Here is an 18,972-nt window from a genome sequence, read left to right as displayed (position 1 = left end):
AGTCTCCAGGTTGGTCTCCATGGCACCCAGCATGAGACTGAATACCCAGTCAATACCTTAGAAATTATTTAAAATGGCCTTCCTTGCCCTAACCTGTTTGGCTCAGTGGATAGAGCATTGGCCTGCGGACTGAAGAGTCCCAGGTTCGATTCCGGTCAAGGGCATGTACCTTGGTTGTGGGCACATCCCCAGTAGGGGGTGTGCAGGAGGCAGCTGATCGATGTTTCTAACTCATTGATGTTTTTAACTCTCTATCCTTCTCTCCTCTTCTCTGTAAAAAATCAATAACATATATTTTAAAAATAAATAAATAAATAAATAAATAAATAAATAAATAAATAAAATGGCCTTCGTTGGGGCTGCCTGGCACACCACAGACCTCTTCTCATCAGCCTCTGATGAGTATGTGAAGTTATTACTCAAGGAGGAGAGTGGCAAGGACCTGGAAAATTCACTGGCCCCAGGCAGTGCTCTCAAGGCAGATCTTCAAGTGGCCTACAGTTTTTAATGTGTTATTTATTTTTAAAGGCTGCTTCTTTTAAAAAAAATTTTTTTGTAAAACAGTCTATGTTAAGTCTAATCAAATAATTGAATCGATATCCCCTCCTGTGGGAACAGACCTTTAGGCCACTTCACAATGGACATTCCCTTTTGCTTAGACCACATTCCACTTGCTAAGACCATTGTATCTCCCCCCTCCGGAGTTTCCCAGGATCCGGACCTGCACAGAGAATTCTCTGCCCAGAAAAAAACCAACTAGAGTCATTTAAAAACCTCTAATTTCCTGTCTTTGGGGGTCCTGGCACCATTTTGGGGCTCAGCCCATCTGGTCTCCAGATGACCTAACCCTATATAATAAAAGCCCAATATGCTAAGTGTCCAGTCATCTGGTCCTCTGTTCAACCAATCAAAGTGTAATATGCTAATGATATGCTAAGGCTGCCCAATTGCTGGCTATGACATGCACTGACCAACAGGGGGCAGACTCTCAACACAGGAGCTGCCCCTTCTTGGTCAGTGCCCTCCCATAGGGGGAGCGCTGCTCAGCCAGAAGCCAGGCTCACAGCTGGCAAGCACAGCGGTGGTGGCAGGAGCCTCTCCCACCTCTGCAGCAGCACTAAGGAGCAGCGAGCTGAGCAGTAAGGAGCAAGCAGGCAGGTGGTAAGGAGCGAGGGGTCCCAGACTGTGAAAGGGTGCAGGCCAGGCTGATGGACCCCCCCCCCCCCCGCCACCATGTACGAATTTTATGCACTGGGCCTCTAGTATATTAATAAAAGACAAAAAGGGTAATTGACCATACCTTTGCTATGCTTCCCATTGGCTAATCAGCAAGATATGCAAATTAACCTCCAACCAAGATGGCAGCTGGCAGCCATGCAGCTGAAGCGAGCAGGAGGCTTGCTTGCTCCAGTGATGGAGGAAGCCAAGGTTCCCGCCTGCCGCGGCCTGGCTCTAAGCTCCAAAAGCAACAAAGTTTCAATTATAGAAGCTAAACAAACTCCAGATACCTGCTTTCAGCAGGCCGTGGCCTCAGAGCTGGAGCCAGCTCTCAGCTCCAGTGACAGCAATGAAGTTTCAATTATAGAAGGTAAATAAATCCCAGAATAAAAAAAAAAAAGAAAAAAAGGAGAGGCTGGGAGCTTCAGTCGCTGGCCAGCCTGAAAACGGCCCTCAGCCCCTCACCCAGGCTGGCCAGGCACCCCAGTGGGGACCCCCACCCTGAAGGGGGTGTGACTAGCTGCAAATAGCCCCTCACCCAGGCTGGCCAGGCACCCAAGCGGGACCCCCACTCTGATCCGGGACACCTTTCAGGGCAAACCAGCCGGCCCCCACCCATGCACCAGGCCTCTATCATATATAGTAAAAGGGTAATATGCAAACTGACCCTAAGCAGAAAGACTGGGAATGACTGGTCACTATGACACACTGACCACCAGGGGGCAGACGCTCAATGCAGGAGCTGCCTTCTCGTGGTCAGTGTGCTCCCACATGGGGGAGCTCTGCTCAGCCACAAGCCAGGCTGATGGCTGCCAGTACAGTGGTGGTGGTGGGAGCCTCTCCTGCCTCCTCAGCAGCACTAAGGATGTCTGACTGCAGCTTAAGTCTGCATCCCACTGACAAGTGGACATCCCCCGGGCTGCCGGGCTGCCAGAGGGATGTCTGATTGCCAGCTTAGGCCCAACCTCCGGGAAGCAGGCCTAAGCCAGCAGGTCATCCCCCGCAGGGTCCCAGACTGCGAGAGGGCACAGGCCGGGCTGAGGGATCCACCCCCACTCCCCCCGTGCACAAATTTTTGTGCACTGGGTCTCTAGTATATATATAAAAGTCTAAGCAACTGGATCATTGGTGGACCAGCCGGTCGCTATGAAGCAATCTGACCACCAGGGTGCAGACACTCAATGCAGGAGCTGCCCCCTGGTGGTCAGTGTGCTCCCATAGCAGGAGTGTGGCTCAGATGACAGACAGGCACCAGAAGACCCCTGGCCAGCTCATGGGGAGCTCAGCTGCATCAGAGGCAGAAGCCTCTCCCTCGGACACTCCCCCTGCAGCTCCTCCCCAGCCACCCGCAGCTTCACACACTACTTCGTGCTGTGTGGGATCGAGGCGACCAGCAGGCTAGAGCCCAGTGAGCTGGTGGGTAAGGCTGGGCTGCAGCGGTGCGGAGGTCCACGGATCCCCACAGGCCAAGCTGAGGGACCCCACCAGTGCACAAATCCGCACACTGGGCCTCTAGTAAATTTACAATCCCTTACCACTTTGGCCTCATGAGTTCCTCCTCTGGTGACCCTAACAGTCCATGCATACCAAAGACTATATCTAATGTGCAACTGTATAATAGCTAAATAAACTGTGGCATCGTTAGACAATGGACCATTCGATAGCAATGAGAATGCACCAACCACCATGATATACAACCAGATTGAATCTCACAAACATAACGAGAGTAAAAGAAGTCATAAAGTACACAAACAGGCAAAAATAATTTAAGGCCTGACCGGTTTGGCTTAGTGGATAGAGCGTCGGCCTGTGGACTGAAGGGTCCCAGGTTCGATTCCAGTCAGGGACATGTACCTTGGTTGCGGGCACATCCCCAGTGGGGGGTGTGCAGGAGGCAGCTGGTTGATGTTTCTCTCTCCAAATCCCTCTCCCGGCTTTTTATCTCAAATGATGTTTCCGGTCTCCTGTAACTGCCCACGCCAGCCACATTTCCTTCCGTTGATCAGCCCACTTATTTCGGATGCCCTTCTTTCCCTCTTAAAGTTGTCATGCTGCCCGTTCCTGTCTTCCCTAACCCCACTCTCCTCATAGTTTCTAACTCTATCCTTCTCCCGTTCTTTCTGTAAAAAAAATCAATAAAATACATTTTAAAAAAAGCTAACAGGTATATATATTATGTAGGTGTAAGGTACAAGGAAAAATAAAACCTGTGTTCTATTAAGAAACAGAATATTACCATTTCAACTAAAGATTATGCTGTGTAACACTTTTCCAAATTTGCTCTTTATCTTTCAGTTGTTCATTACATTTTACGTGTTTTTGAACTTTATACAATGCTGGCATGTTGTATGTAATCTGTGGCTTCTTTTTTTTTCACTCGACATTAGAGATAATTCAACCATTCTTTTTCACACACCTTCACCATACTCAGCCTATCCATGGTCATGGTGTAGTTGTCCATCGTTTACCTCTATCAAAAACTTCAATGTTTTTTCTTCATAAAATCTTGCATTCCTAGACACCTAACCTTTTCTTTGTTTGTTTTTGTCAAGTGTTCCTAATCCTACACCCTGCCCAATGTCGCTCCAGTGAAAAAGCTGGTTGAACTCTGCCCGGTCACCTGCTAACTCTCCGCGTTCCAAGCTCCTCCGACTAATTTCTGACCATCGCCGCCCCCGTAGGTCCCGGCACCGAATCCCTCTCCCGGCTGAAGGCCGCCCGACGGGGCTGGAGGCGGAGCCAGTGCGTGCTGACGTCAGGGGCACGCAGGCCCCGGAGGCCGGGGGGCGGGGCTAGCGGGGAACTGCAGCCGGAGAGCGGCGGCCCGAGCCGGGGCCATGGCGAAGCTGCTGAGCTGCGTCCTCGGCCCCCGGCTCTACAAAATCTATCGCGAAAGGGACTCTGAAAGGGCGCGGTCCGGCGCCCCTGAGACTCCAGCGTCGGTCACTGCCCCCGCTCCCAGCTCCTGGGTGAGTCGCGTCCTCCCCCCGTGGAGACATGGTACGGCCCGCGCCCCTTTGCGGCCTTGCCCCGCAGAAGCGCCCATTATCGGAAATCGGGGGAGCCCGCTTGTCAAGTCAGTTGTGCGCACCGCCTGCGTGGTGCTTCCGGGTTAAAGTGGCGCCTGCGGACTGGCCACCGGGTCGCCGTGTGCCGCCGCTCCCTCCTGCTCCCTGCACTCCTGCCTCTCCTCCCGCGGCCCCGCCCGGCCGAGAGTTCCCGGCCGGCCCGGTGGACTCCCCAGTCCTGGGCAGACGCTGCGCGGGCTCGGGCGCTGGGTGGCTTTGCCCCAAACTGTCGATTTCTTCTTCCTCAGTGCCCCTGGGCGCCTCCCGGCTCCGTGTTCTCCGCCCTGTGGTACGTTTTGCATGTCCACAGGACTTGTTCCACAAGCGCCCTGCCGGCTGCGCTCCGCCTCCCGCAGCCTGCTCCGGAGACCCGGGGGCATTGCGCGCATGGACCTGGGCACGGCGGTAGGCTGTGCCCTCAGTTCTCCTCCTTCTTATCTCAAATGATGTTTCCGGTCTCCTGTAACTGCCCACGCCAGCCACATTTCCTTTCGTTCATCAGCCCACTTATTTCGGATGCCCTTCTTTCCCTCTTAAAGTTGTCATGCTGCCCGTTCCTGCCTTCCCTAACCCCACGCTCCCCATAGGCACACGTCCACAGCCCATTTGAAACTGGGTCTCGAGCCCGGCTGGCGGGGCTCGGTGGTTGAACGGCCAGGAGGTCATGGTTCGATTCCCGGTCAGGGCCACTTGCCCGGGTTTCGGGCTGGATCCCCGGTGTGGGGTGTGCAGGCGGCAACCAATCAATGATTCTGCCTCATCATTGATGTTTCTATCTCTCTCTCCCTCTTCCTTCATTTCTGAAATCAATTAAAAAAAAGAAAAAGTTAAGCTCTAACCGGTTTGGCTCAGTGGATAGAGCGTCAGCCTGCGGACTGAAGGGTCCCAGGCTCGATTCCGGTCAAGGGCATGTACCTGGGTTGCGGCACATCCCCAGTAGGAGATGTGCAGGAGGCAGCTGATCGATGTTTCTCTCTCATCGATGTTTCTGACTCTCTATCCCTCTCTCTTCCTCTCTGTAAAAGAAATAAAATAAAATAGAGAAAAAAAGAAAAACTTGAAAAAAAACACTGGGTTTCGAAAACCAAGCCAAAATCGTCCAATGCTGCTTTCACTTTTGCTTCTAAGTCCAGCCCCCTGTGTTTGTTCTCATGGTCTGGGGGTCAGGGCAGGAGCGGAGGGGGGCGCGGAATCAGGTTCAGAGCATGGCTGGGAAGGGTCTTTGGGAGCCAGGGGTGTCCTAGGAGGGACAGTTTTGGGGGCTAAAACCAGAGGACACACATTAGGGCTTCCAAAAGGGAAGGGGAAGAACTTGTCAGGGGGCAGGATCCTTAACGTGGGCATCTGTTTTGGCAGGATACGTACTATCAGCCCCGGGCCCTGGAGAAACATGCCGACAGCATCCTGGCACTGGTACGTCTACCCTGGCGCCTGGGACTACTGCCTCTTTTCAGCCCCAATGGCCCTCCTGACCTTTCTCCTCCCAGCCTCAGAGAGGAGTGCCCCTGGGGTGGGGCCTGCTCCAGGCTCGTAGCTTACCCCTCCAACACACACAGACACACTATCAAGGGCATGCTTTCTTGGCACTCCCTTTGACGGTGCCCACTTTCTCTGGGGCCAGCCTGAGCTGTGAGGAAAATGTGTTTGCTCTTGGAACCATCTGCTGAGTCCTGCAGTCCCCAGTGACCTGTCCTCCTGGCAGCTAACCGCTTTGGCTGCAGGGACAGCTGTTCTCTCTGGCAGGGTTCCTATGGTGATGTTTGTGCATCTCTTGGGGACCAGGCTGTCCTGAGCAGGAATGGATGAAAAGACTTGATTAACTTGAGTAGAAAGAAAGCCTGGCCTCTGGATGTGAAGGATTATGTCTAGAGGTGATAACAGGAAATAAGTAGAACTTGTACTTACTTTTACCAGCCTGTTATGCTCTGACACATTGCCCTCAACAAATATTGAGCACCTACTGTGTGCATGATGTCATGCACAGGATAGGTACGTCACATAATATCCCTCAGGTTATCCACTTTGCTCAGAGCCTAGGCCTGGAAACGGCAGGGGAGTGTGTGTGTGTGTGTGTGTGTGTGTGTGTGTGTGTGTGTATTGATTGCTTGTCCCTGTCTCTCTGCTGCAGGCTTCAGTCTTCTGGTCCATCTCTTATTACTCCTCTCCCTTCGCCTTCTTCTACTTATACAGGAAAGGTCAGTGTGGTTTCAAAGGTGGTGGGACAGGAAACGGGCAGGTGGTTGGCAGATGAGCCGACCCCCTAAAGAAGAAAGGGGACCTGCAAGGATGGCTTCGCTCCCGTCTTCTCTCGGCTGTCCCAGTGAGGGAGTGTGGGCTGGAGGTTGGGGGGAACTGGGAAGAGCATCTGCGAGGTGGTGGGAAAGCTTCTCACATGGTTTCTCTTCCCTCCCAGGTTACCTGAGTCTGTCCAAAGTGGTCCCGTTCTCTCACTATGCTGGGACGTTGCTGCTTCTGCTGGCAGGTGTGGCCTGCCTCCGAGGTAGGTGGAGAAAGAGCCTGGTTGGTATCCGTTCATCATTGGTAAATGTTTATACAGCAGCTCCTGCAGGTTTGTGTTGGGCCCTGAGGGAGAATAATTGAGAATGGTCAAGGCGTGATCTTTTCCTTAAAGGGCTTGAGTCCTAAATATGAAAAAATCATTATGAGAAAAGTTTGCTATTAGCTAGAAAAGATGCGTATACCCTACAACAACTCCACATATACTCATACCTATGTTTGTAATAATGCTAAACTGAAAACAACTCCACAGCCACAAATAGTAGGGTGGGTAGATGCATTAGGGAGTATAGTCCTAGAGCGACAAACTAAAGCAATGCAAATGAACAGACTCAGCTACACTCAGCAATGCAGCTGAGGTAATACATGTAATGCTGAAGGAAAGAAGCTGACTGCCAAATGATTTATGCAGTATGATTCCATTTATGTCAAGTTCAAAAGGGAAGTGTATGTAAGTGGAAAACCATGGGCATTGTTATCTTGTTTTTCATTGTTATCTTTTAAAAATATATATATATTTTAATGTATTTTTTTTTATTGATTTCAGAAGGGACAGGGAGAGAGAGATAGAAACATCAATGATGAGAGAGAATCATTGATCGGCTGCCTGCTGCACACCCCCTACTGGGGATTAAGCCGGCAATCCCGGCATGTGTCTTAGACTGGAATAGAACCTGGACCTCTTCCCCGGTCCTGTGCTCCTCTTTCCCCAAAGTAACCACTGTCGTTGGGTGTGGTTTTTTCCTGCATTTTTTTATCCTCACTGAGAGTATGTTTTTATTGATACGAGAGAGAGGAAGGGGAGAGAAACACTGATTTGTAGGTTCCACTTATTTCTGCATCATTGGTTGGTTCTTGAATGTGCCCTGACCGGGGATCGAACCTACAGCCTGGGTGTGTCGTGACAGTGCTCCGTCCAGCTCAGGGCCCAGCCAGGGCTGCACTGACATTTCTGTCCTGCAGCTTGCTTCACTCTCAGCATTGCTGGGTGCTACCTCTGATGACACATCGCATTCTAGTTCATTCTAGTTTTCTTTTTTTTGTAGCACTTATCCTTCTCTGAAATTTTCTTGACTGTTTTTTGTCTTTCTCCAGCCCCACTCCGCCCCCAACTAAAGTGGCAGCTCTCTGAGGCCCGGGCTTTTGCATCTCATTTACTACTGTCTTTCCCATGTCAGAAAAGGCCTGGCACCTGGCACCTGTTCATTGGAAGGACAGGTGTCAGGTTTTGAGGCTCCTTGACAGTGAAGGGAGAGCGGATGCTATCACTGCGGGGCCGGGTGAAGAGCAGAGGGAACTCAGCATTGAGAATGGCTCTTGGTTCAGAGAGGGAGGTAGCATGGCAACCAGGGAGGAGCAGTCCAGGAATTGGAAGGAGGCAAGAATGGAGGAGGGCCAGGGAGAGTGCTGAGACCCAGGTGAGGGGCTGGAGGCTGGAGGAAGGGGACTTGGGCCCAGTGAGGAAGTAATTATGGGGCAGGAGCTGTGAGGCAGATGGCAGGGAGCGAGACTGTGCAGAAAGCGAGCGGCAGGCGTTGGCGAAGGACGGCAGTGGGAGAGGAACCCCCATGTTAGCGGGGCCGAGATTGAGGGCTCGTGGCCTCTTCAGGCTGGGAGAATGCGCACTCAGGGTGGGCGGTCAGCAGTCTGGGAAGAAACAAACTGAGGGCCGAGGGGGACGTGCTGCGGCCAGTGCTGGCTGTGCAGGGGGATCGGCTCGCCCCCCATTTCTCCAGATCTGGGACCCTTTCCTCTCATTTCTCCTCCGGGGCCTTCTGCTTGCCCGTCTCCTGTTCTCTTCCTGAAACCTCATCTTGCTTCCCGCCACCAGGCGTCGGCCGCTGGACCAACCCCCAGTACCGGCAGTTCATCACCATCCTGGAGGCCACACATAGGAACCAGTCTGCGGAGAACAAGGTGAGAGAGTCCAGGGCGGGTGCCAAGCAGGTGCCGCTCCTGCCAGGGGGAGGGTGTGCCCGCTGCCCAGGGACCTGTCACTTCTCCTTTCTGCACGTGAACTGTCCGCCGTGAACTTTTCCTTCCTCCCCTTCTAATGGAGTATTCTGCCAGAACAGTCTCCTGCCCTCCCCTCCCCTCCCCCTGCAAGAATTGCCTAGATGTAGAAACATTGGCGGGTTCTGTCCCAGAGCCCAGGTCAGTATGCGTTCTGTTGCTGCGTGCATTGACCTCCGTGCTAGTTTTGTTCGGGGATGGGACAGATGGACAGGGATGTCCGCTCTTGTGCCCGGGCACGGCGTGGCGCCAGGAGGGCAGCCGGGGCACAGGGTCCGGGAGCGTGCCCGCCAGCCAGGCTGGAGTGTGATTACCCTTGAGAAGGGCCAGGACCCTGTGAAGCTCTTTCCTGCTACAGGGCTTTCTGGGGCCAAAGGCCGTGGCACCGCCATTGCTGCATACCACAGTTTGCCGTGCCCTGCAGTCATGTGACTGGCATGTGCGCTTTCTCATCCTCACAAGCACCGCGTGAGGGGCCTCACCACCCTCACTCACCCATCGGAGGCAACAGGCAGAGAACGGTGACCCTGGCCGAGCCCGAGCTGAGGATTGGCTGGGTCTGAATTCGAGTCCAGTCTGAGCAAAGCCTGCCTGGACTGTGCTTTTCTTCATTTTGTTTTGTTTTGCTCTTTATATATATATTTTTAAATATATTTTATTGACTTTTTACAGAGAGGTAGAGAGAGGGATAGAGAGTTAGAAACATCGATGAGACAGAAACATCGATCAGCTGCCTCTTACACATTCCCCACTGGGAATGTGCCCACAACCAAGGTACATGCCCTTGACTGGAATTGAACCTGGGACCCTTAAGTCTGCAGGCCAACGCTCTATCCACTGAGCCAAACCGGCTAGGGCTGCTCTTTATATTTTTGTACAAAATTTCTGTTGCTTTCTCTGAGTCAAGTTACTTTTGAAGATGTCAAAAATTTCTCTGACAGAAAATAAGAAACAACTCTCAACATAAAGTAGAGCGCTGGGATCTGGGATGGGGAGGGACACACTCCGCTCCCCAAACAGCAGTGGCCCACCCGCCGCCTGCAGGCAGGAGGGGAGGGAGGTGGCCCTGAGGGGGCAGGCAGAGGGCTTCCTTCAGGAGGCGCCCTCTCCCCTCTCGGAGGGGCCACTCTGGACATGACTTCCCTCCTCCCCTCTCACCCAAGCTTGGGGCAGCCAGTCCGATCCACTGGGGATTTCTGTGCCTCCAGACAGCGGAGGCGCAGGACCCAGGTGGGGAAGGGAGCAGGACTGGCCACAGCGCCCCTCCCTCAGAAACGCCCGCACCTGCGGCCGCCCTCCTGGGGCCCAGCGGCCTTGGGTGTTGGTGAAGCGCAGCTGGAAGCGGGCAGACGGCGGGCTGGTTCCCAACAGGACATCCTCGCTGGATTGTCCGGCATCTGAGCCAGGAGGGTCGGCTGCCCGAGGCCAGGCCCCAGGATGACGAGGGTGGGAGGTGGGCCTCCCTCCGCTTCTCAAGCCCCTCGGAGGCCCAGCTCCTTCTCTCCCCACCCCACAGAGGCAGCTGGCCAGCTACAACTTTGACTTCAGGAGCTGGCCAGTGGACTTCCACTGGGAGGAGCCCAGCAGCCGGTGAGCCGCAGCTCTTACCTCCGTCCCTGCTCGCCCCTCCCTCCCTGCGGCCAAGGCCTGCCTCCAGCACCCTCTCCTTAGACCAGCCGTGGGCAAACTACGGCCCGCGGGCGCCCGTTTGAAATGAATAAAACTAAAAAAAAAAAAAGACCTTACCCTTTTATGTAATGATGTTTACTTTGAATTTATGTTAGTTCACACAAACACTCCATCCATGCTTTTGTTCCGGCCCTCTGGTCCAGTTTAAGAACCCATTGTTGCCTTCGAGTCAAAAAAGTTTGCCCACCCCTGCCTTAGACCCACCATCCCTCGGACCTCAGACACCCGCCCGCCTTGCTGCTCCTGACCCCACCCTCCCCTCCTCTTTCCATTCCTCAGGAAGGAGTCCCGAGGGGGCCCTTCCCGCCGGGGTGTGGCCCTGCTCCGCCCAGAGCCCCTGCACCGGGGGACAGCAGACACCCTCCTCAACCGCGCCAAGAAGCTGCCTTGTCAGATCACCAGGTGGGAAGCAGCAGGGAGGAGAGGCCCACAGGGTGGGAGGGTGGAAGGGGTGGGGGGATACAGTGGGGGGGCAGGGCTCTGGAACTGGGTGCTCCATTGTAAGACAGCTGTCATCCGCTGCGTGCTTCATACTATTTGTGGCAAAGTCATGTTTATCCATGTGCACGTGTGAAGGAAAGGGCTCCTGGCGGTGAGGGAGAGCTGGGGGAGTAACACTGTTCTGTCTGACACGAAAGCTCTTTTTGGGTGTTTTTGGTTAATCCTCACCCGAGGATATTTTTTTCATTGATTTTTAGAGAGGGTGGGTGGGTGGAAGTGGAGGGAGAGAGAGAGAGACATCAAATTTTGCCTCCCACACACACACACCTACCAACTGTGGCCGGGGATTGAACTGCAACCCAGGTACGTGCCCTTAACCAGCAATTGAACCTGTGATTCTTGGGTGCATGGACCAATGCTCTAACCACTGAGCAACATTGGCCAGGGCCACGATAGCTCTTTTGATGAGGCCTAGAGGGAGGTGGGGAGGGGACACAGAGCCCTGGCTGTGTCCTGGCTCCTGGCAATCCACCTGAGCAGGCTAGTTTGTGCACCGTGCGCAGGTTGGTGACAGCACGTAGTATGGCGTTTGTGAAGGGCATCGAGCCTGCGGGGGACTTGAGAGCATGAGGTAGAGCCCAAGGAAATGGTAGCCGTGGGCACTGATGATGCTGGAGTAACAGTGGAGCTCCTGGTGGTAGCCAGAAGGCACGTTCCAGGCCAGGGAGGGTGGCTGGTGCTGACAGTGCTGACTGTCAGAGGGGCCAGCAAAGTTGGGGTTCTCAGGGGGATGCTGGAAGCGGTCATGCAGTGTTGTTCCGGGACAAACCCTACTCGGGGGTGAACTGGAAGTGGTTAATTGTCCTTGTCAGCAGCGGCACCTGCTACATCTTCCATGCCTAGATTAGCACATTTGTTCAGTAAAAGTTTATTACGCCCTACTGTGCGCCAGGCTCTGGCACCTCCGACGGGCAGATATGAGGCATATCAAAGTGAGCAAAACAGCCCTCGCCAGTTTGGCTCAGTGGATAGACTGTTGGCCTGTGGACTGAAGGGTCCCAGGTTCAATTCCTGTCAAGGGCACATGCCTGGATTGCGGTCTCGATCCTCAGTAGAAGGCAGCCAATCATTGATTCTCTCTCATCATTGATGTTTCTATCTCTGTCTCCCTCCTCCTTCCCCTCTGAAATCAATAAATAATAATAATTTTTTTAAAAAGTGAGCAAAACAGCCAGGTCCCTGCCGCGAAGGAGTTGCAGTCTATTTGGTGTCTTTCAAACTACCCATCTTGACCCATTAGTGACTCTTGAAATTAATTTAGTGAATCACCGTCATTTTTTTTCCAAGTATTATTTATTTTGGGACTTTTATTAAGTTGCATTTATACATGAACAGATTCATCTTTGAAAACTTTGCTTTTACTTATCACATATATAAAGTATTATGTATGATCTCATAAAACTTTCAGAATTGTATATACTGGGCTACAATATAAAATGTGTATTTTACAAAGGTTGCAGTAAAAAAAGTTTGAAAAACACCAGCCTTGTACATATATTTCATTAAGTCCCGATAGAGGCCAAAGAAGCTCTTTGTGTTCGGTCTGGGACAGGCCTGGGCCCCCTTAACTCCATGCTCCCACAGCTACCTGGTGGCCCACACCCTGGGGCGCCGGATGCTGTACCCCGGCTCCGTGTACCTGCTCCAGAAGGCCCTCATGCCTGTGCTCCTGCAGGGCCAGGCCCGGCTGGTGGAAGAGGTGAGCCCCCTGCCCCTGCCCCTCCCCCCACAGCTCTCTCCCCTGAAGGAGGTGGCCTCCTGCCCTTAACTTGGCCTTGCATCTCCCCACTCAGTGTGATGGGCGCCGGGCAAAGCTGCTGGCCTGTGATGGCAACGAGATTGACACCATGTTCGTGGACCGGCGGGGGACAGCTGAGCCCCAGGGACAGAAGCTGGTGAGAGGGAGCAGGGGTAGGGGCCGGAGCTAGAGTGTGGGGAGGGCAGTGAGGTTCTGGGGGTCTCAGGAAGCGCACCTGTGGGTACCCCACCTCCAGCTCCACCTAAAGACCTGCTGGTGCAGGAAGCCCACCACAGGAAATAGATGAAGTGGAGCTGACATTCAGAGACCAAAAGCCGTCATTGTCATTGTCCCCGAGACAAAGCACTTACCACGCGCAACACCTGCACTCGGTCCCCACAGCCGGGAGGAGGTCCTTTATATTGGCCCCTACAGGTGGCACAGAGAGCTTCCGGGCCACAGTTCGCTGGTGGGAGCGCCCGCATGTGCGCCAGGCTCCAGAGCCCTGCTCCCCGGAGCAGCCCTGGAAACAGCACCGCGCCGGCGGGCGGGGAGCAGCTCCCGTCCCAGCTCTGCCCGCGGCAGGAGCCCACGGAAACCCCATCCCGTCGTGGAGGCTTTGGCCTGGGGCACCTTGCAATTAGTGTGTGGGGTGTAGACTTGAGCTCAGAGAGGGAGAGGAATAGCCATTGCCATGCCACACAAAAGACAGTCAGAAAAAATAGACCCCAAACCTGGAAATGGAAAACCTCAACTCCCATCCCCGAGAGACCCCGCCTGTGTCTCCAAGCACAGGTGGGCGCTGTGAGGGGCAGCTGAGCGGGGCAGCTAGAACGTTCTTCCTGGATGTTTGCTCCTTGCCTCTCAGCTCCGGGACCTTGTGAAACCGTTGTTTCTGTTCCCCGTGGAGAGAACAGGAATGTGCCTCCCTCTTCCCTGCGAAGCTCCCGCAGCTGCCCTCCCTGCCACGTGGGTTCCTCAGCCCCTTTGGCCCTTTCCCAGCCTCCTTCCTGCCTCCTTCCGCAGGTCATCTGCTGCGAGGGGAATGCGGGCTTCTACGAGGTGGGCTGCGTCTCCACACCTCTGGAAGGTAGGCCCAGGGCTCAGCCCTCTTGTCTCTGCCCCTTGGAATGGAACATCCCCATCTTCCCACATGGACGTGATCTCCCCTGGCCTGACCACTTTCTGTGGGTAAAGTCTGAAACCTTCACTGTGGGGAAAGTCCTCCCCCCATTTGCTTTGCGCACCATACGTCCCTGCCCTGGGCTGTGTCCCTCACCTTTATCCCTCCTCACGATCACACATCTCCCTCTGCCGCCCCGGAACCTTTGGTGGGTGTTGTCTCCCCATCCTGGGAAGGCTCAGTGTTATTTGCCCCTGGTGGGCGTAGTTAGCGCTCTGGTGCCCTACTGCTGGGGTGGGTGGGGAGCTGGGGTGCAGGCCAGAGGCCCCAGCCCCTCCCCACCTTGTGTTGCAGCTGGGTATTCAGTCCTGGGCTGGAACCATCCAGGCTTTGCCGGGAGTACGGTGAGACCCTCTGCATATTTCTGTGGGGCTCCCACTCACCTGTGACCTGGGTGCCAAGGGCAGGGAGCTGCAGGCATGGGGAGCCCCTCACAGGGGGGTTGCAGGAGGGAAGGCAGTGGACAGAGGGTGGATCTCTGTCCACGCTGGTTTCTGGGGAGAGCCCCCCTTTTATTCCTCTGTTGCAGAGTAGCCGCAGGGAGGGTCCGCCCTGGGAGGGTGTGGGCGGCAGGCGGCCGGCCGGTGGTGCTGACGCACTCCTGCCTTTGCCCGTCCTCCGCAGGGGGTGCCGTTCCCACAGAGCGAGGCCAACGCCATGGACGTGGTGGTCCAGTTTGCTGTCCACCGCCTGGGCTTCCAGCCCCAGGACATCGTCCTCTACGCCTGGTCCATCGGCGGCTTCACTGGTACAGCCCCCTCCTCCCACACTGCACGCTCACTCAGCCCCCTCCCCCCCAAGGGCAGTGGCCCGGAGTGGGGTGGAGGCTTAAGGAAGGAGAGGGTCGGGCTGGTCTGGAGGAAGGTATCCCGCGCACACACACTTCCCATTCCTTCCACACTCACACCCAGTGTTCACAAGCAGACCTGGGGCCTGGGCTGGGAAGATCAGGGAGGCGCAGCTTCCTGTGGGTTGTCTCCAGTGCACTGTCATCGTCTCGCTCCATCCTCCAGGCAGTGCCCACGAGTAACGTGAGGGCCAGGAGAGCCCTGGGGCTAACCTAGTAGGGAGGGTGGGGTCAGCCCACATGGTCAGTGGGAGGAGGCTGGGGTGGTGGGCGGGAGTCCCTCAGTCCTTGCCCTTCTTCCCGGTCCCGGTACCAGCCACGTGGGCAGCCATGTCCTACCCAGACATTAGTGCCGTGATCCTGGATGCCTCCTTTGATGACCTGGTGCCCTTGGCCTTAAAAGTCATGCCAGACAGCTGCAGTGAGTACAGCCGCAGGCCTGCCTTGCAGGGGGTGGGCTGCCCTGGCGCTGTGAGCTGGCGATGGTTCGCGTTTCCACGGCGGGGAGTGGGTGGCCCGTTGCTGAGAAGCAGACTCCCCCATGAATAGCGAAGATCTTTGTGTTGGGCAAGGGCTTTGTCTCTGCTCTCCCTTCACTTTCGTCCCACTCTAGGGGGCCTGGTGACCAGGACCGTGAGGCAGCACCTCAATCTAAACAACGCGGAGCAGCTGTGCAGGTAACACCTGCCCCCCTGAGCCCCCTCACAGCTCTGCTGGGGTGCAACCGCTGAAGTTAGGACTAAAGTGCAACTTGGCAAGTGACCACCGCCCCAAATCCCTTGAGTGACCCTGCCCCCACCCTAGATGGCCTAACCCAGGTCCCTGGGACCCTCCACCTTCTTCTTCTTTTTTAAATTGCTTTCAGACAGGAAGGGAGAGGGAGACATAGAAACATCAATGGTGAGAGAGAACCATCGATCAGCTGCCCCCTGCACGCCCCACCACCTGGGCATGTGCCCTGATGGGAAGTGAACCAAGACCTGGTTCATAGGTCGACGCAGGCCCTTAAATATTCTGACTCATCCTTGGGTGAGGGTCTAGCTCAGGGGCGGGCAAACTTTCTGACTCGAGGGCCACAATGGGTTCTTAAACTGGACCGGAGGCCGGAACAAAAGCATGGATGGAGTGTGTGTGTGAACTAACATAAATTCAAAGTAAACATCATTACATAAAAGGGTATGGTCTTTTTTTTTTTTTTTTTTTTTTTAGTTTTATTCATTTCAAACGGGCTGGATCCGGCCCGCGGGCCATAGTTTGCCCATGGCTGGTCTAGCCCATGGGCCCTGCTGAGCAGGGGCTAGGAATACAGCCAGTACAGGATGAGGTGGCCAGCTGCCACCTGCCTCCCTGAGCTCTCCCGCCCACTGCTCTGTCCCCTGCAGGTACCAGGGCCCTGTGCTGCTGATCCGAAGAACCAAGGATGAGATCATCACCACCACGTGAGTCCTGGGAACCTCTACCTCCTGGGTCCCAGAGAGCCAGACAGTTGCCCTGCTCACCTCTGCCCACTAGAAACCCAGGTATCCAAACCCTCCCTCCCCTCCAGTGTACGTTCTCACCTCCAGGGTTCCTGAGGACATCATGTCCAACCGAGGCAACGACCTCCTGCTGAAGCTCCTGCAGCATCGGTGAGAGCCAGGGTGTGTGTGTACGTACCTGTACATGTGTGCACATATGTGTACAGGTGTGTACACCAGCACCAGGAGGAAGGGAAGAAGGCTCAGGGATGAGGAGTGAAGCGAATGGGTCTAACTCCCATCTGGCATTGCCCCTGCAGGTATCCCCATGTGATGGCAGAAGAGGGTCTTCAAGTGGTGAGGCAGTGGCTGGAGGCTTCCTCGCAGCTGGAGGAAGGTGAGAAGGGATCTGGGGAGGCTCTGGGTGGGGCTGGCAAAGCCAGGTACTGACGGGCCCTCATGTCTCTCCCTGACTAGCCTCGATTTACAGCCGATGGGAGGTAGAGGAAGACTGGTGTCTGTCTGTCCTCCGCTCCTACCAGGCGGAACACGGGCCAGACTTCCCCTGGAGTGTGGGTAAGGCGGTCCTGGGGCAGGAGAGGGGGTTGGGAAGAGCCCGGGAAGGGGATAAATGCCCAGATGCGTGGGCCATGTTTGAGCACCTCCTCTCTGCAGGGGAGGACATGAGTGCACGTGAAAGGCAGCAGCTGGCTTTGTTTCTGGTGAGCTAAGGGGAGGGAAGCAAGATGGGGGTGCCTGAGTGGCCAGGGGCATATGTGGGGCTTGGGGACAGTTGGAAGTGGCAGCTTTTATAGAGTGGGTAGTGGGTTTGGAGGTAGAGGGTGGGGAGATGTCTGGTGGCTGCCACTCACTGCAGTGCTGTGCACCCCACTTGTCCCGCCTCTTCCCTTAGGCCCAGAAACATCTGCACAACTTCGAAGCCACACATTGCACCCCGCTCCCGGTCCAGCACTTCCAGATGCCCTGGCACCTCTAGGGACCAGCCCTCTAAAGTCAGCACTGGGCCTCATGCTGAAGGACTGGGGTGGGAGGAGACCTGACTACGGGCCCTCGTATTTGTGATTCTGTGTTCATGTTGCTGTTTAGTTTGTGGAGCGTGGAGTCCACCCCCTTTTCACTGTTCCTCTTGCATGGGTCCTTCATCCATCCTGCAGTACCCAACCTCCTGGCACACCTGCTTTAAATGAATGGATTTTTCCTAATAATTAATAAAAAGGTATTTTTTCTACTGGCTGGCTAACTGTGTGACTGCCCAAGTACCCAGGGACAAGGTGCTGAAGCCTTGAGGGCCGGGCTTTGGGAAATCCCAGCCCATCCAGACAGTTCAACCCTCTCCACCTCAGCTGCTCCTCAGGCAACAGGCCCCCAAGCCTCACCCTTCCCTGGTGTGCCTACCGTTCTCACCACTGCAGCCCCTGCCCGGACAGTCCCCCCTGCCTACACCCACCCCAGGAGCCCAGGTGGCCTATTGCTTCAACTCACAAGCTTTGTTGTTTACAAGAAGTGCTCTCCAGTGCCTGATTTTACCTACTCAGCTCGGCTACCAATTTCCAGGTCCAACTGGCATGATTTCACCATAGTATCCCGTTTTCCTTGCTCAGCTCTTGCTACTTCCATGGGGAGTGAGGAACAGTCTGCTCGCCCCGTCTTATGCGGCAAATCCTGCACCCCCTCCTCACCATGCCCTCATGCCTCTCTCCTCACACCCTCCGCAAGTTAACAAACAGGGCCTGCCAGGGGCTGGGTGCCCAGGACTCATGTCCTCCCAGAACCACACTTTTTGGGCAGCTGTTAGAACATTCTTAGGTCAAACCTGAGGAAATCCGTTCCCTGTAGCTTCTCTCCTACTCCCAGTCTTTGGACCTCATGGAACAGAACGAGTCCCTCTCACCCATCAGCCCTCTTTCCCAGATGAGACACCCCTAGACCACCCTGGGCGCACTGTTTGAAGAAGATACGTGGGTGACGCCGAAACCGGTCTGGCTCTGGATAGAGCGTCGGCCTGCGGACTGAAAGGTCCCAGGTTCGATTCCGGTCAAGGGCATGTACCTGGGTTGCAGGCACATCCCCAGTGGGAGATGTGCAGGAGGCAGCTGATCGATGTTTCTCTCTCATCGATGTTTCTAACTCTCTATCTCTCTCCCTTCCTCTCTGTAAAAAATCAATAAAATATATTAAAAAAAAAAAAAAAAGATATGTGGGTGACAGCGTTCTCATGTCCTCTACAGCCTCTTGCTAATTGCAGTGTCTCCAGCCGCGCGCATGAAGCCCGGGCAGAGGGGTCCGCTCCCGCCAGCTCAGCAGCGTGGCACCCTGCGCCTCCTGGAGGCGTCATCGGAGACTTAGGTGGCTGCGCCTGATATTTGGGGTTGAAAGAGGGGAGGTGCCACAGCTCCAAAATGTTCCACCTTTAGCAAATATGGGAGAGCTGAGAGTGGCACCCTTTCCTCCGTCTGTCCCAGGGCCAAACAGGGTGGGGAGTGCGAGCAGGAAGCCGTGGGACCTGGTACCAGAGCCTGGTTCTGAACCTGGCCCTCCCAGATCCACCAGAAGTTAATCCCCTGGAATCCAAGTTTTTGTTCAGCTAAAGGAACCTCCTTAAATGCAAATAGGGGCACCCAGCCCCACCTCCCACACCCTGGAGAAAAAGGACTCCCCTTCCTGGCCTTGGCCACTAAGAGCTCTACCGACCTGCCCTACCGCCCCTCCCCTCCCCTTTC

The 18,972-nt window shown here is 55.0% G+C and overlaps 1 protein-coding gene across 7 annotated transcripts; it reads left to right on the top strand.

Moving 5' to 3' along the window:
• The first annotated feature begins 3,992 nt into the window (after nucleotides 1–3,992).
• Nucleotides 3,993–17,480, top strand: ABHD16A (abhydrolase domain containing 16A, phospholipase). Of its 7 annotated transcripts, none has more exons than XM_081094987.1 (21): nucleotides 3,993–4,187; nucleotides 4,535–4,691; nucleotides 5,643–5,699; nucleotides 6,415–6,481; nucleotides 6,700–6,786; nucleotides 8,635–8,720; nucleotides 10,333–10,406; nucleotides 10,785–10,907; nucleotides 12,591–12,705; nucleotides 12,800–12,901; nucleotides 13,771–13,834; nucleotides 14,222–14,271; nucleotides 14,552–14,675; nucleotides 15,091–15,195; nucleotides 15,388–15,451; nucleotides 16,157–16,213; nucleotides 16,340–16,402; nucleotides 16,552–16,628; nucleotides 16,709–16,807; nucleotides 16,907–16,953; nucleotides 17,145–17,480. In XM_081094987.1, exons 2-21 carry the CDS (start codon nucleotides 4,587–4,589, stop codon nucleotides 17,226–17,228), a joined length of 1,650 nt encoding a protein of 549 aa, XP_080951113.1. In that variant the 5' UTR covers nucleotides 3,993–4,187; nucleotides 4,535–4,586; the 3' UTR covers nucleotides 17,229–17,480. The 7 variants fall into 7 exon arrangements, with proteins under 7 accessions (XP_080951113.1, XP_080951112.1, XP_080951111.1 ...); XM_081094989.1 differs by having other exon boundaries at nucleotides 4,024–4,187; nucleotides 4,535–4,575; XM_081094986.1 differs by having other exon boundaries at nucleotides 16,709–16,953.
• Nucleotides 17,481–18,972: the final 1,492 nt, after the last annotated feature.

This window comes from Myotis nattereri (assembly GCF_964212035.1).
Source record: "Myotis nattereri genome assembly, chromosome: 6".
Lineage (NCBI taxonomy): Eukaryota > Metazoa > Chordata > Mammalia > Chiroptera > Vespertilionidae > Myotis > Myotis nattereri.
The sequence above is the reverse complement of the archived record's forward strand: the minus strand, read 5'-3'. Positions and strand labels throughout refer to the sequence as shown.

What these genes read in the sequence shown, in the direction of transcription:
- ABHD16A (XM_081094984.1), top strand. Translation starts at nt 4,056, where the DNA reads ATGGCGAAGCTGCTGAGCTGCGTCCTCGGCCCCCGGCTCTACAAAATC. An exon ending in AGGTGTGGCCTGCCTCCGAG is followed by an intron (nt 6,787 to 8,634) that starts GTAGGTGGAGAA and finishes TCCCGCCACCAG; the next exon opens with GCGTCGGCCGCTGGACCAAC. An exon ending in AACGCGGAGCAGCTGTGCAG is followed by an intron (nt 15,452 to 16,156) that starts GTAACACCTGCC and finishes TGTCCCCTGCAG; the next exon opens with GTACCAGGGCCCTGTGCTGC.